This window comes from Loxodonta africana, chromosome 3 (genome assembly GCF_030014295.1).
Source record: "Loxodonta africana isolate mLoxAfr1 chromosome 3, mLoxAfr1.hap2, whole genome shotgun sequence".
NCBI classification, from domain to species: Eukaryota; Metazoa; Chordata; class Mammalia; order Proboscidea; family Elephantidae; genus Loxodonta; species Loxodonta africana.
In genome coordinates this window covers 58,598,229-58,614,891 of record NC_087344.1, presented here as the reverse complement: position 1 = coordinate 58,614,891, position 16,663 = coordinate 58,598,229, and the positions used below count along the sequence as shown (strand labels likewise).

General features: G+C 47.3%; 1 protein-coding gene across 1 annotated transcript in view; it reads left to right on the top strand.

The window, feature by feature from the left end:
- Nucleotides 1-10,944, top strand: part of TCEA3 (transcription elongation factor A3) — a 42,131-nt gene extending 31,187 nt beyond the window's left edge. Inside the window, exons 8-11 of the mRNA XM_010595074.2 lie at nucleotides 186-340; nucleotides 6,304-6,450; nucleotides 8,374-8,445; nucleotides 10,830-10,944. Coding sequence (XP_010593376.1) covers nucleotides 186-340; nucleotides 6,304-6,450; nucleotides 8,374-8,445; nucleotides 10,830-10,838 — 383 coding nt within the window. The 3' untranslated portion in view covers nucleotides 10,839-10,944. The remainder of the gene's footprint in view (nucleotides 1-185; nucleotides 341-6,303; nucleotides 6,451-8,373; nucleotides 8,446-10,829) is intronic.
- The last annotated feature ends 5,719 nt before the right edge of the window (nucleotides 10,945-16,663 follow it).

Below are 16,663 nucleotides of genomic sequence, written 5' to 3'. Positions count from 1 at the left end.
TGACCCCACAGGCCCATTGAGATTCCCCAGTCAGGGAGTCAGAGGCCATGAAGGTGCCCCTCCCCGTAGAAGTCCAAGGAGCGGAAGAGGCGGCCCTGGGACTCTTCCTCAGGCATCAGCCTGAGGCTCCCCATCCTTCTCTAGTCCCACTCCACAAGTGACTGGCTGGCCCTTGACCGTGTCACATATCTATCAGGAGCTCAAGAGCACAGACATGAAGTACCGGAACCGTGTGCGTAGCCGGATCAGCAACCTCAAGGATCCCAGGAACCCTGGCCTGAGGCGGAACGTGCTCAGCGGGGCCATCTCCGCAGGGCTCATTGCCAAGATGACAGCAGAGGTGAGGGCGGGGCCCAGACCTCTGCATGGAGGGGCCAAAGGCTAGGCCCCTCTAGCTTTGCCTCTGAGAGGCAGTGGCTTGTGACTCAGCAGACATGAGTCAGGGGCTTTTTTGACCCAGAACCTTCTCAGTTTCCCCAGCAGGTGCCTCCTGAGCCCAGCCTCCTGCACTAAGGCTGCCCCTCTGAGGGCCTCATGGCTTCTGGACCATTAGGATAATGAACACAGCTAATCTGCATTAAGCTCTATGCTAAACTAAGTGCTCTAATTCATTGGTCAATTTTATCTTCACAGAAACTGAGATAGAAACATTTATTATACCCACTTTACAGATGAGAACACTGAAGTTCAGAGGAGTTAACTGATTCGCCCATGCATACTGCTAGAAAATGTTGAAGCCAGGAGGCAAGCTGAAGCTTCACTGCTTTGTTATATTGCCTCCCTCTTCGATCTCGCTCAGTCCTATATTCCAGTACCCAGCTCTTGGCACAAGTCAGAGTAAGAGTCCCTATCTCCATGGAGCACTGTCCAGACTGGGAAGACAGACATGTTTACAAATAAGTATTGTACAAAGATAATAAGAACCATGATAGAGCCACAATGGGAACTCGAAAAAGGCGGGGATTGACAGAGCTCGGAAGAGTCAGTGAGGGTCTTACACAGGAAGGAAAGGGAACAACCCCGTTTGAGGCAGTATGTGCAGTCGTTAGAAGCTTGGGTTTAAATCCTGCCTCTGCCACTTACTAGCTGTGTGACCTTAGACAAATTACTTAACTCTTCAGTGCCTCAGTTTCCTAACTGTAAACTGGGGATAATAATAATGACTATCTCATTAAAGAATTAAATGAGTAAATATATGTGAAATGCTTAGAAGGTTAATATGTATAAAACTCTATCCCCAATTAGTATGACAAGCTCATTCACCAGCCATTTCATGTTACCTCACTGTTGTATTATGAAAAAGGAACTATAGTTGCCATTTTGAGGATGATAAAACTGAGGCCATATACAACTAGTACGTGAGAGAACAAAGATTTGAACCGAAATCTGTTTATTTCAGAGCTGACATCTTGGAAAGACCTTTTGCATATCCTCAGGTATGGTTGGCTCTTTCCTGCCAGAGCTAACTGAGGGGATTCCCTCCCAGAGAAGCACCGAGATGTAGGGGAGGTTAGAGAATTGAAGTGGCTCAGAGAAAGGGAGTGGAAATGTGCTAGGGTCCGGGAGTCTGTGGATGGGCCTCAGGGTATCTGGGAGTCCTGTGAAACTATTGGCAACCTTCCTCTGTGTGTGTGTGTGGAGTGTGTATGATGTGTGTGGTGTGTGTAATGTGTGTGTGTGGAGTGTGGTAATTGTGTGTGTGTAGTATGTGTGATGTGTATGGTGTGTGTATTTGGTGCATGTGTGTGGTGTGTGATGTGTGTAGCGTTGCGTGTAGTCCTATTTGTTTGGCGTATGTGTGTTTGTGTAGTGTATAGTATGTGTATGTGGCGTGGAGTGTGTGGTGTGTGTGCACATGTATGTTTTTTGAGGAGAGGGTTTGCTCCTTTCCTCAAATACCTAAAACAACAAAGAGCCCTGGCTTTAGGATAAAATGGGAAACTTGGCGCAGGTGGACCGGGATTATCATTCTGCTTTATTTAAAATATCAGCTCTTTTTTTTTTTTTTATTGTACTTTAAGTGAAAGTTTACAAATCAAGTCAGTCTCACACAAAAATTTACATACACCTTGCCATATACTCCTAGTTGCTCTCCGCCCAATGAACAGCCCACTCCTCTCCACTCCCTATTTTCGTGTCCATTCGGCCAGCTTCTGACCCCCTCTGCTCTCTCATCTCCACTTCAGACAGGAGCTGCCCACATAGTCTCATGTGTCTACTTGATCCAAGAAGCTCACTCACCTGTATCATTTTCTATCCCATAGTCCGGTCCAATCCCTGCATGAAGAGTTGGCTTTGGGAATGGCTCCTGTATTGGGCTAACAGAACATCTGGGGACCATGGCCTCTTGGGTCCTTCCAGTCTCAGTCAGACCATTAAGTCTGGTCTTTTTATGAGAATTTGGGGTCTGCATCCCACTTCTCTCCTGCTCCCTCAGGGGTTCTCTGTTGTGTTCCCTGTCAGGGCAGTCATTGGTTGTAGCCAGGCACCATCTAGTTCTTCTGGTCTCAGGCTGATGTAGTCTCAAATATCAGCTCTTTTGCAGCAACTAGTGACATATGCTACAAATTGCAACCTGGCTTTACAGTGTGTTCTCCTTCCCTCAAAATTGAATGTGTGACTTTATGGAAACCTGGCCTTCTGTTTTCTTCTCTCTGTCTCTCAATCTATGGCTCTGGGGTCCCTATGCTTCTTTGTGTGTGTATGTGTTGTGGAGGGTGATATCAAGAGATTGTTTTACAGCTAATTCTAGAGGCAGGTTGGTAAACCAGACACAGGAGAACCAAGAGGAATGTGTAAGACACAGGTTTGAGCCAAACCCGGGAAGTTCCTGGAAGCTGGAGATTGGAGCAGAGCTGGATGTCAGAATTGGGACAAAGGCATTCCCCAGAAGTCGCTGCAAAGCAGCTGGTCAAGCGAGACATGAGGACAAAGTCTGACTCCACCCAAGGACCGCTTACTAGAATAAAAAAAAAGAATAGGGCGAGAGAATCAGATGATCAACCCATGGCCAAGAGGTGGCTGTCCAGGGGAGGGTGTCCACCAGGGATCCAGAGAGACTGTGGGGCAAGCCACCAAGGACTTTGCCAGCAACCAGGCAACGGAGGCCAAGGAAACCTTTATCCTGGAACCACCTTTTGCCCGAGGCAGGAAGTTCTTATTTGAAATATAGGACAATTGTTGCTCCAGTAAGAAAAATAACAGCTGGGGACCAGACTACCCACTGGGGTGTGGCTCAGTAGACGGGGATGCTCGCTCGTGTCTGGGAGAACCTGGGAGAGCAGATACACCGTGGAGGGATATCTCTCCTTGCATCCCTGTGTCTCCACGATTCTCCTTTTGTGAAGACGCACCTTCTTTTTCTCTTTTCCTCCCTACCCAGACGTAACAGAAACTGAAATACATTCCGAGATAGCCATTAGAGCTGTTGAGTGGGGATACTACACTGTCGGCTCCATGAGGAGAGGGGTTTTGTCTGTTCACTGTTCACCCAGCGCTAAGAACAGTGCCTGGCACATCCTAAGTGCTCAACAAATATATATTAAATTCACATTTGAGACCCTCTAGCAGTGTATACAACTTGAGGGTCCAATATTATCTCCTGCCTTTTTTTACTTCGTTTTCCAACTTTTTTTATTCTTTCACTTTACTTATTCTATAAATGGATGGGTGGGCAAGTGAAGGATAGATATTTCTGTTCTCTGTTTCTTAGCTGACATAAGAAACCTTCCTTCCACAATCTGACCTCTAGCCCTGTTTCCCACACTTTTCACCCTGACCCATTTCAAATACTCTTCCCCAGACATGCCATTCTTGTTTTCTGCCCTTTTATATCTCCTATTCTCTTTCTCTGGAATGTGCCGTCCCCCTTGGGAACTCCTGCTTGTCTTTCTAGGCTGGTTAAGATGTCACCTCCTTTCTGACCCATCCCACCTCCAAGCAGTTAGCTGAGTGCTTTCCCTTGTACTTTGTAAAACTTTAGTACTTCATGCACCAGCTTGCAGTCTTGTTCATGTTATCAGGAAGAACCAATACCTGCAGAAGGGCATCATGCTTGGTAAAGTAGAGAGGTTCAGTGAAAGAGAGGAAGACCCTCAATGAGATGAATTTACAGGGTGGCTGCAACAATGGGTTCAAGCTTAGCAACGACTGTGAGGATGGAGCAGGACTGGGCAGGGTTTCATTCTGCTACACATAGGGTTGCTGTGAGTCTGAAGTGACTCCACAGCACCGAACAACACCGCCCTTCCAGATTAGTGTTCCTTAGGGGCAGGATATCTGGATATCTGAATCCTAGGGCTTGGAGGCAGAGGTGTGCTGGAACCTCCTACCAGCTCAGGAGATCTAATTATGTGCATCTCTTCCCACTTCTTCGTTTAGTTACATCACATTTGTAGTTTGAAATTGGCCATGGTAGAAGTATTTACACCCTGGAAATTGGTGTATGTTACAAATTAGGGCTCACTACTACTCCTGTCCCCAAAGTCTGTTTACCAGAGTGCCACTCAGTTAGACACATTCAATAAATTGGCATCAAATGAATTTTAAATAAAGGAATGTGTTATGCTCTGGACTCCCCCCCCCCCCACCTCAAATGAAACGAAGCTGCTTTTTTTACTTATATGGCCCGGGGTTGACTTGGTTTTTCTATATACCCCTGCCATTGGTGGAGTCCTGGTGGCATAGCAGTTAAGAACGTGGCTGCTAACCAAAAGGCTGGCAGTTCCAATCTAGAGCCACTCCTTGGAAACCCCAGGTGGCAGTTGTACTCTGTTCTATAGGGTCACTATGAGTCGGAATTGACTCCACGGCAACAGGTTTGGTTTTTTGGTTTGTACACCAGAACAACTTGGGGGCACTGGTAAAAATGCTTATTCCTGGGCCCTGGCCTTACAGATGCAGATTCATTGGAATCTGCATTTTATCAGGAAGCCCAACTGGTATTGATACAGTAGTCAGCATGTTAAAATCATTTGACCTTTATGCCAACTCTGTTCTCCATCGTTTAAGGAGTAAGTATGTTGTTGTGTGCTGTCAAGTCTATTATGACTCATGGTGACCCTGTCTGACTCATAGTGACCTTGTAGGACAAAGTAAAACTGTCCCATAGAGCTTCCAAGGCTGTAAACTTCACAGAAGCAGATAGGTTTTTCTCCCATGGAACTACTGTTGGTTTCAAACTGCCAAGCTTTGGTTAGCAGCCAAGTGCTTATCCATTGAGGCACCAGGACTCTTCGGGAGTAAATATACCCAAAAAACCAAACCCATTGCTGTCGAGTTGATTCCAACTCATAGCAATCTTATAGGACAGAGTAGAACTGCCCCTTTGGGATTCCAGGGAGCAGCTGGTGGATTCGAACTGCCGACCTTTTGGTTAGCAGCTGAGGTCTTAGCCACTATGACACCAGAGCCCCGGGAGTAAGTATAGTTAACAGCAATTAAAATGTCTAAGTAGTTCTGAATCCTCATTTTAACATTAGCTTCAGACGTCCTCCTTCCCCCAAAAATCAACCATTACGGAGAGCTGCTCTCCAATTTGAGAGCTCCCTTCTCTGCTCAGCTCCGGCAAAGGTTTAAGGGGAGTCAAACGGCTGGGGAGATGGACAGAGAAGGGAAGGACCTGGATAATGCAGACACTGAGTGTCTACAGTAGGTTGGACAGGAAATGGAAGACCATGTTCTAGAGGAACTTATAGAAAAAGATATTCTGTGGTGCATTCATAGGTGAGCAGTGTGTGAGCCTGGGAGCTTCAGGGTCCAGCTGGGGTCAGGGTAGTAGCAACTAATCAGGGATAACTGAGACCAAGGTTCCCACTAGGCAGAATAGTCTGGGCAGTGATCAGAGCCCAAGCAGGCACTGGGTCAGGTCCAGATTCTAAGTGTAAGGGGGACATCCTAGATCAGGTGGGCAGTGGTCAAGTAGCTCAAGCAGGAAAGTTCAGTCAGATAACCAAGGTCCCAGCAGGCAGGGAGAGCGCCGGGATCGAGGAAATGTGCACAAGAGTGTTGATCCTAGAGCAGAGGCTGCTTTCTGGCTGCACTCCTGAACGTGCCCCACTGTGCTTGGCGCAGCCAGAGCACCCAGGTTTGACCTTCCATCCAGGGGCGGAATGGGGACTCTGCAGGTACAGCCTTTTCCCACCTGGGACAGAGCCAGGGGTCCAGGCCACCCTCTAGTTTCTTGTACTCAATCCAGTGTGTTCCCTCTATCCCTCCTTCTCTGTTTGGGCTCTCTTGAAACCAAGTATGGGGCAGGGCCCTTGGGGTTCCCTGGCCCTGAAGGGCAGACTCTTTTCTGTCTAGGAAATGGCCAGTGATGAATTGAAGGAGCTGAGGAATGCCATGACCCAGGAGGCCATCCGTGAGCACCAGATGGCTAAGACTGGCGGCACCACCACTGACCTGTTCCAGTGCAGCAAGTGCAAGAAAAAGAACTGCACCTATAACCAGGTGTGTGGGGGATGGGTGCGGGAGGGGACTGTGGTGGAGGAGGAGGCCTGTCATAAAGGGTACAGGGACATATAAGTGGGAACCAGAGAGAAGCTTAAGGAAGAGCCAGAGGGGGGAGAAAGGGCTAAAACTCTCCAGGCCATAGAGAGAAGGAAAGCCTTGATACGCCAATAGGATATATACCCCTGGCTTCTAGAAAATGTTCTCATGAGTGTAGAATTGCCCAGATATGTGTCTGTGAGATTTGGCCTGCATGTTTTGGCCTGCCCTATGGTAAGAATAAGAGGAACCAGACTCACAGTGCACAGAACTTCTCTAGAGTCACACACAGTTGAAAGGGAACTTAGTGATATGAAACCCAGCTCCCTCATTTTTCACACAGAGAAACTGAGGCCCAAACAGAGGTCAGGCATTGCCGCTTTGCCCAAGGTGGCACAGCCAGCCAGTGGCAGAAAACCAAAAAAACCCATTGCCGCCAAGTCAATTCTGACTCACAGCAACCCTGTAGCACAGAGTAGAACTGCCCTATAGGGTTTCCAAGGAGCACCTGGTGGATTTGAACTGCCGACCTTTCGGTTGGCAGCCATTGCATTTAACCACTACGCCACCAGGGTTTCTGCCAGTGGCAGAGATACTAATAAACCCAAGCCTTTGGACTCTAAGATCCAGACCTTCCACCAGCAATACAGCCACTATAGTCAGTAAAGCCTAAAGGATTTAGCCCTGAGTCCTAAGGGTGAAGACCATTGCCCTGGCATGGAGAGCTACAGAAGGTTGTAGAGATCCTCCTCTCTAAAAGACAAAACCAGAGAACTGCCTCCTATTTCTGGGTTACACATGTTATACCCTTGGACCACAATATTCTTGGATTCTTAATTGTTGCCTAGTCATTTAGAACTCTGTTCGTTCTTCTATCTGTTCAGCAAGCAAAGTTTATCAAGAACATCTTACCTGTGGTGCTCTGTGGCTACAGCAGAAATACAGGTTGGCCTTGCTATTCGGGGAGAGCCCCTTGGAGAATCCCAGACTCAGGAATTCAGAGATGTTTGTGTGGGCTCCTGCTTTCTCCCAAGCATATCTCCGTGTAGAGTCACATGCTTCCTGGGCATTGCCTCCCTTGGGAAGTAAACAGCCTGTTAGCCAAATTTTCTCTCCCACAGAGAAACCCTACTGTTACCCTTTCTCAGGTGTCACTGCTCTGCAATGACAAGGATGTTCTGAGCGGTGTCCTCTTGGCAGATTCTTTAGCTGGGGGGCTCCCTCCCACACCACAAACTCCCAGCTGACAGTGTCATAGCTGAGCGTCAGCAAAGTGACAACATGTTACGGCCATCCAGGATGCGCCGTAGAGAATCCGAACACCAACTGTTACATCTGGGGGCATCAGGGGTTTGCGGTGGGAAACCTCGTTCCTGCATGTAAAGGCCTATGATGTGGCTGAGGGGATGAGAAACTGAAAAAGTAACATCCAGCAGCCCCAGTGATCTTCAAGTCCCTTTGTTCTCTGGGCCTCAGTTCTTCCATCTGTCAAATAAAGAGGAGCTAGATGATTTCTAAGGTGCTCCTACCCTAGTTCAAGTTCTAATTAGTGAGGCGTGTCCAACAGGGTGTGTTCAGGGGTGAGGCAGGGAATACTTCCCATAGGAGATGAACCTGGAGGCCAGGGAGGAGAGATCATTTCAGAGGGATCAACAAGAATGGCAGTGCAGAGGCCAGGCTGAGCCAGTGAGATACTGGGGGAGTGAGCTGATTGAGAGAGAAGAGGAAAGCATGCATTCAGGAGTTGTCAGCGATAAGAGAGTCACCCAGGTGGGTTGGGAATAACAGTGCCAAGCTCTGAGATTTGAGCCTGCTCCTATAGACAGTGGGAGTCATGGCAGGTCTCAGAGCAGGAGAGTGATTTCATGAGCTGTCCTCTTTTAGGTGCAGACACGCAGCGCTGATGAGCCAATGACCACCTTTGTCTTATGCAATGAATGTGGCAATCGCTGGAAGGTCTGTATATCTTTTTCCTTCCCGTCATCCACAGACACTGCCCCATGTGTTGTTGTTGTGTATGCCAAGTAGATTCCAAGCCATAGCGACCCTACAGGTCAGAGTAGAACTGCCACATAGGGTTTTCTGGGCTCTAATTTTTATGGAAGCAGATCGCCAGGTCTTTTCCCCCTTCCCCGCGATTTCCAGCCAAGAGCTTAACCACTGTGCCACCAGGGCTCCTTCTACTGCCTTGCACAGGGGATATATAGACGCACAGCCCACAAGGGGCCTTGTGTGTGAGGGGGCGGGGGGCTTGCCAGCTTGCACAGAGTAGGTCTGCAAAGCCAGGAGATCAGCGAATTGTCAGTGGGAAGGAGGGGAGAAAGTGCGTAAGTAAGCTTTAGCTTCCTAGAGGCATCCAGCTGGGGTGGGGGCGGCAGCCCACATTTTATTACAGGATGGGCAAGGCTGCCATTTGAGCACAGATGGAATCAGCCTTCCCAGATCCACAGAAAGGGAAGAAAACAATAGCACTCTGCATTTGGACCACACCTCTTTGCAAAGTGCTTTCACAGATGTATTTCCCTTGAACCTGGCCCTGTACTAGGATGAGAGACACTGGAGGGCTGAGCCAGGTCAGAGGTCGTCCTCCCTTTCTAAGGCAGCTCAGGAAAAGCCTTACAATATCCAAGGCTGTAACCCAAGCTGCTCAGCTCCAGCAAAGGCAGAGGTTTCGTCTGCAGGCATGGGAGCCAAGCAAAGACTCTTCCCGAGTGCTCCTCCCTGCCAAACCTTCTGAAAGAACTAAGTGCGGTCATGTGACTCATGTCAGTTTCCAGTAGCATCTGACTTGCACGTGTGTCGTGTGATGTCTGGGCCGCCAGGCAGGCTGCAGGTGCTTCAAATGTTCTAAGGTATTTAGTTAGCAAAGAACCTGGGATTGGGGATGGGATTGGGAGTCCAGAGCCTTGGTTTCAAGTCCTCAGTCTCCCCTACTCATTGTGTGGCCTTGAGCACATCACTCACCGCTCTGAGCAAACGGACGATGATAATGCCTTTCTCCCAGGACTGATGTCCGCATGTATACACACTTTGCAAGCAACTATGAGGAATGTGTCTTTATAATATTACTCTCACTTTCAGACAAGGAGATTGAACTACAGAATAGTTAAATAGCAAGCGTAAAGTCACACAGTTTGGAGCACTGAAAGAGAATGCCCCAATTCCTGATCCATTGAAAAATAACGTCCCCATCCTCGATGGACTGATTTTTCTACAAATGTCTAAAAGCCTGGGTAGCCCTGGGATCTCATTGGAATTGTCATATTTTTTAAGGTAAAGCCAGATGATTATGTATTTTCCTATATTCACTTAATGAGCACTCGGGGATGGGGTCAGTTTAGTGGCCCCGTGGTTTAAAGCATGGGCTTTGGCGTGCTAGCTTTACCACTTAGAAAGTGATTTAGCTAAGTGACCTCAACTCTCTAGCCCTCAATTTCCTCGTCTATAAAATGCAGGTATTAATATCTAACCCACAGAGCTGTTTTGAGGATTAGGGAAGGTAATACATACAAACATATTAACAGGGTCTGTAATAGCTCATATGGTACCTTTATCAGATTAGAAAAAGGCGTCCCTTCCTCCAGGCAAACACAGCCTTGCACCAGGGTACAGAGCTTGGCAAGCAGAGTGTGGACTGAGTTTCAGCCCCAACTTGCCTCTTTGGCCAGGCTCCCTCGTTCAGTGAACAACCTGTACAACCATACAAAGCAGCTCTGAGTACATATGTGCCTTATTATTTTGAGTCTGTCACATACTGGTATTATGGGAGCTTAGGCAAGTCACTTACCCTCTCTGAACTGTTTCCTTACCTGTAAAAATAGGAGTGATACTAGTGCCTACCTCATAGGGTGATTGTGAGGATGTTAATACGGCCTGGCTCCTCTGATTATTGTTATCTAGAAAAGGGCATTCTGTGTGCTTCAAACCCAGCTTTTCCTCCCTGATTCCTATTAGCTGGAGAGGCAGGAACCACTAGTGGTGGCAGCTACACAGCTTCTGACAACATTTTCAGGTTGTGTCCATTGCCACGTGGGAGGCCTAAAGCCTAACCAAGTGATTAGTAATAATCACAGTGATGTTCTTGACCATGAATTGGGAGCCCATCAGGGCCTGGCATTGACCTTCCATCCATCTATTCCCTTATATCATTCTCAGCATTATCCAGCGTTATAATCCCTGTTTTATGGGTTTGTCCAAGGTTACACAGCTAATAATGGGAGAGCTGGGATTTGGACTCTGGCCTGTCTGGTTCCAGACCCCATCTTCTTCATGTTCTCTCACAGCCTCCTTGGGGGACACAGGGAAACTTCTCAAATTCTGTTGGTTTTTTGGTTTTGCAGTTCTGCTGATGGAACCACCAGCATAATTCTGGTGAACAAGGTGAGGAAGAACAAAGAGGAAGCACTAAACCATATGAACTGGATGAAAAATAAAAAAATGAAGAAAAATGATGAACTCTGAGTGGGGTAATAGGGATCAGAGGGAGAATTCTTTTGCAAATTAATAATCAGTCATTAATAACTGACTAATGGGAAAGCCTAATGGGTAAAGAGGCTGAGAGTCTATGTTGACAGGCCTTTTGTAGAAACTCAGAGATGTCAAAGCTGCACAGCTGAGGTATCAGATCTGTGACAGTGGGATGGCAGACCTTGGCTCTGAGTCCCTTCCCTCACATCTGAACCTCTCAGCCTTTTCTGGATTGGAAATACCAAACTGACACAAATGTTACCCCACCTCACCCCACCCCAGAGTCACATGTGCAAAGCAGATGGTACATGGTTTGGCTTAGGCAGATATGACTTCCAATCATATAGAAATATTTCTTTCCTGCTCCTTCATCTCTTCCCAAACTCTCTGCTGTCCCTGTTCATAGATGTTTTGGGGGCATTCGAGGACTCCAGACTGGTTTCCCTAGGCGGGGAACAGGTTCTCTTGGGTGCAGGCTTTCAGAGTGAAGAATATAGCGGTGCTCTGCGTACCATGGCCCCTTGGAGGTCCTGATGCCTAGAACCTGCCCAGGCCCTAGCAATCTGTTCCTCACAGCTCCCTCTGTGGCCTGAGCTTTAAAGGAAGTCTGCAGAGCAAGAGGAGCCCTGTCATGCTTCTGGCATTAGCTTGCCTTGTAAGCTGATAGGAACTTCAGGCAAAACTGGAACCTTCTGGAAAAACTTTGGGAGCAAATCTGATGGGCCTGTCCAAGATTAGTCTCTATCTCTAGTCTTTGAGTTTCCTAAAATGGCTGAAGTACAGAATCCTATGTACTCTTGGGCCCTTTTGTGCAGAGGCCACTGGGATTGTCTGCCTTGGTTCATCCTTAGGGCAGCTGTTGGGGTAGCCATCGCCTAGTTCCATTTATACCTTGGGCCTCATCCACTCTGGAATTGGTTATTCCCTTCCTCCCTCTGCCTATCAGGTACCTCCTCCTGTAGATGAAGCCTATAAATAAACCATGTACAGAAATCTGTCATCATCTTAAGCTTTTTAACAGTTGGATTTGGGGTAGGTCCTTTGGAAGGACTGAAAACCCTCTCACAGAAGATAAAACACACACAGCTCCTAAGTGGCAGAACCGGTCCAGAAAGCCAGGTCCTCTGCTTCTTGTCATTGTGCTGAATGTTCCAGGAGATCTAGAGCTACACAGGACTCAGCCCCTGACTTCAGGAATTCATGATCTAGCAGGGAAATAAGCCAGAGGCACAGACCTCCACACCAGAGTGTGATAAATGCCACATTCGAGGTCCAACTATTATCCCCAGCAGTGCAGAGGGACGTTGGGCACCCATGTGCTTCTTAATCTTTATTGTGGGTGGGACTCCCCTGGGGCTTTTGTTGAAATGCAGATTGATTCAGTGAGCCAGGAATGGGGCCTGAGATTTTTCATTTCTAACAAGCTCCTGGGTGATATGGATGCTGCTGGTCCACAGAACACAGTAACAGGGGTTTAGTCATCCAGATTTTTCCTCTGCATTATCTAATTCTCCATCCAAATGACTGGAAATCAAAAGCTGAACAAAACAGCATCCACTATCAATGTAATGGAAACCCTGGTGGCGTAGTGGTTAAGTGCTATGGCTGCTAACCAAAAGGTCAGCAGTTTGAATCCACCTGGCGCTCCTTGGAATCTCTATGGGGCAGTTTACTCTGTCCTACAGGGTCGTGATGAGTTGGTATCAACTTGACGGCAACGGGTTTGGTTTGGTTTATCAATGTAATAATGTCAATAAAGGTTACTTTTGGGTGAGTTTTTTAAAGGTGGCACCCGGGGGGCAATTTTCAATAGTTATGGACTAATTGTGTGTTCCAGGTGTCCCAGGGATTTAGAGCATAGAAGAAGGAAAAAAAAAAAAAAGGAATTTCTACCCTCAGTAACCTTACTGTTTACAAAGGAGATGAATCAGATTAAACAAGTTGGCTCAAGTCCATACAGCTACACAGCACACATGTACATGTGCAGAAGGACACAGAAAAGCTTCAGTAGGCCACAGATTGTATTCATCAGCAGGCATCTGTACCCTCTAACTGGTCTCCCTGTGTCCACTCTGGACCCACTCCAGTTCAGGCTTTCCACAGTGACTGACCTGGATAAGCTTTTCGAAATTGCAAATCTGATTGTGTTACAGCCACCTCCGCACCCCCCACTTAAAACCTTCCATTTTTTTACCCATTGCTCTTGGCCTGGCCCACAAGGCCCTCCGTGGCTGGCCTCTGCCACGCCTCCACACTCTGTGCTCCAGCCACATTAGCCCTCTTTCTGTCCTTCATAGCATGCTGGGCTCCTCCTTGTCACCCAGCCTTTGCACGTGCTGTTGGTTGGAACACATGGTTTAACCCCAATTCCTCCTTCATATCAAAGACGAAGAAGGTATGAGCTGCACTGGAGTTAGCATCAACTTCTGCCCTTGAAGGAAGAGTTCCCAGGGGAGGGGAGATTGTTACCTTAGGGGAGAGAAAAGACAAGGTTAGGTGAGAGGAAGCAGAAAGGTGACATGCTTGAGATGGAGGTCTTACCAGGAATGTTATGACCAAAAGACCTTAAAAACAAAAGTACATTCAAGATCTTACGATCAATTTAGATGTTTTCCAAAGGCTCCCCTCCCCCCATCCACATTGCCACTGAGTCAATTTTGATTTATAGCAGCTCTATAGGACAGAGTAGAACTGCCCCATGGGGCTTCCAAGGCTGTAATATTTACGAAAGTAGACTGCCACCTCGTTCTTCTACAGAGCAGCTGGCAGGTTTGAACCACTGACCTTTTGGTTAGCAGCCACGCACTTAACCACTGCACCACCAGGACTCCTTCCCAAAGGTTAAACTAAAAACCAAACCCAATGCCGTCGAGTCAATTCTGACTCATAGCAACCCTACAGGACAGAGTAGAACTGCCCCACAGGTTTTCCAAGGAGCACCTGGCAGATTCGAACTGCTGACCTTTTGGTTAGCAGCTGTAACACTTAACCACTACGCCATCAAGGTTTCCTCCCAAAGGTTACAGGAGCCTAATATACTACCTAGAATGAGAAGTCTTAGGAGTCTCACCGAGACTACTAAATCTTTAGCCCTGGTTTTTCTTGAGCTCAAGACTTACATCACCAAGTACCCCACTGGCCCTCTAAATACAATTAATCTGAAACTTAACATCTTCTCTTTCTTACGTCTCCTGTCTTTTCTATTTCTGTCAACTAGTTCAATCCTTAGAGCCATCTTTGACCCTTCTCCCTTTCCCTCTTCACTTCACAGTTACCAGTTCTACAGTCACTCCCTTGTCCTACCCTCCTCTCCATTGCCGTCACCATCAACACCATCTTCCATGTTTCCTTCTCCCTCCTCACTTCCTTGAACTGGTACAAAGGCCTGCCTTCTACTGGTCTCTCAACTCAAAGGCAGTCCCTACCTTACCTGCATCTGCCCGTTATAGCTCTGAGCATATCATTCCCCCAATCATCTTCAGTGGATTTCCACCAGGTACCAAATAAAATCCAAACTCTGGTTTGACTTTCAAAGGCCCCTTCCACTGTCTTGGGTGACTTCTCTCCCACCCCTGCCGCATCTTAGGCTCCAGCCTAAGGGAGGTATTTGCCCTGTTCTTGAATACAGGCCAAGCCTTCCCACCTGTAACTCTCTATTCTCTTTCCTCCTCCTGAACTGTTCTTCTCCACCACATCAAAGTCTTACCCATTCTTCAAGGCTCACCTCAGTTGCATATCTATGAATTCTTCTCTGGCCGTAGGGTTCCTCAGAACTCCCACAGCACTGTGAAATTCTCATAGCATGCATTGCATTCTACTGTGATGATAAGGATGGTGGTGATTTCTTTAATAATTTAATAATTGTTAATTATTGAGCACTTACTAGCTGGGTATCTTAGGCACATTATATAATTTCTCTATGCCTGTAGTTCCCATATGTAAAATGGTGGTACTAATAGCACCTAGCTCAAACGGTTATTGTGAAAATTCATTACTACAAGGAAGGCACTTAGAATCATGCTTGACACATAATGACAGCTATGGTTATTACTTTGAGTGTGGGGATTGTCTCAGCCAATCCTCTGGCCCTATGATCTAGGTTACTAGTATTATACCCTGTTTACAGACAGAGAATATCAAGGTTCAGAGAGTAATTTGCTTTCTAGGAGACAGAACCTGGATTTGAACTCAGGCTCTCTGTCATGCTCTCAGCCCCTTTGAAATAGGCTTCATCTCACAGAGTAACTGTGATGTGCTTTACCTCTGATGATGGCCACCGTGTGTCAAGCCCCTCCTCTGTGCCCAGCAGGGCAATGTGTTTTGAAGCCAATCTCACATTTAATCCTTACAGCAGCCCTGCAGTCACTGTGAGAGGCCGTGTTCTATATCTCCCAGCTCAGAGTCTGGTACAGCATAGGGGCACAGTAAACATGTTCAGTGAATACAGGCCTATTTGATGTCCTTAGAGTAAGCTAAACAATGTTATATAAGTCTGTTGTACATTTTTAATGCAATTTTGTTTACAGTTTTTTTGGAAGTGTTAATTCTCTTTGGAGAAAATCAACTGAAATGCATGAGATCAGAGAGAGCCTCTCAACCCTCTCCACTCCCTTCTCCTCCCACCGAGTCAATCTGCCCTTCTCACCCCAGGCCAGAACTCAGGCCTCCCCCCATCTGCATCTCATCACCAGCTTTGCCGATCCGTAGCCAAAAGCAGAGATGTGCAGGCAAGCAGGCAAGGGGACATAAGAAACCGTCCCTGCTCTGCTTCCTCCCTGTGCTGCTCCACCCCCACATTCTTCCCTCAAGCCATACTCAATCCTGGCCCTTCTGGAACACTCTCTGTCCTTTCACGCCTCCGTGCCTTTGCACATGCTGTTCTCAAAGTCTGGAATGCTCTCCTTCCCACTTTCTCTGCCTTGCAAACTCCTACACAGTCTTAGCCAGCTCAGATGTCACCTCCTCTGTGAAGCCTCTCGCTCAGCCCCCAGCTATGAGCCAGCCCCCTCCTCAGTGCAGACTAGCTCATCCCTATACTATAGGCCTTGGACCGCAGTGGCTGCTTGCAAGTCTGTGTGTCTTCCCTGCCCCCGGCTCTCCTTGTACGGTGATAAGCCTTCCTTCCCACTCCTTGCAGGGCCTCTGAGAGGTCAAGAGAAGTACGGTCACTTCACTTTCCTGAGGTTCCTGGTATATTTGAAAATGCAGAGATGGCAAAACAGGATTACAACGACTGGGGCATATTTTAAAATGTTTAACAAATTAATGCTTCTAACACAAAAATTACAACATAATCATGCTGTTCACAAGATAATGATCCCATTTCTGTTGCCATCAAGTTGATTTCTGACTCATAGCAACCCTATAGGACACTGAAGAACTGCCCATAGGGTTTTCAAGGAGCAGCTGGTGGATTCGAACTGCCAACCTTTTGGTTAGTAGCTGAACTCTTACCCACTGCGCCACCAGGGCTCCAAGATAATGATTTTAGGATTTATTAAAATATAATCACTAATAGGCATAGTGGTCTGGTAATGGGACACAAGTTTAAGGATATACAAGGCGGGGGGTCTTAGATCAAATTGGTCAGTGGATCTGACAAAATGTCAAAAGCCTAAATTGGAGAACAAATGGCTCTCTTGGCCATTTCCCCAGTGATAGCCTCTGCTGCTGCCTCTGCACACAGTAGGTGCTCATTGTTTGCCAA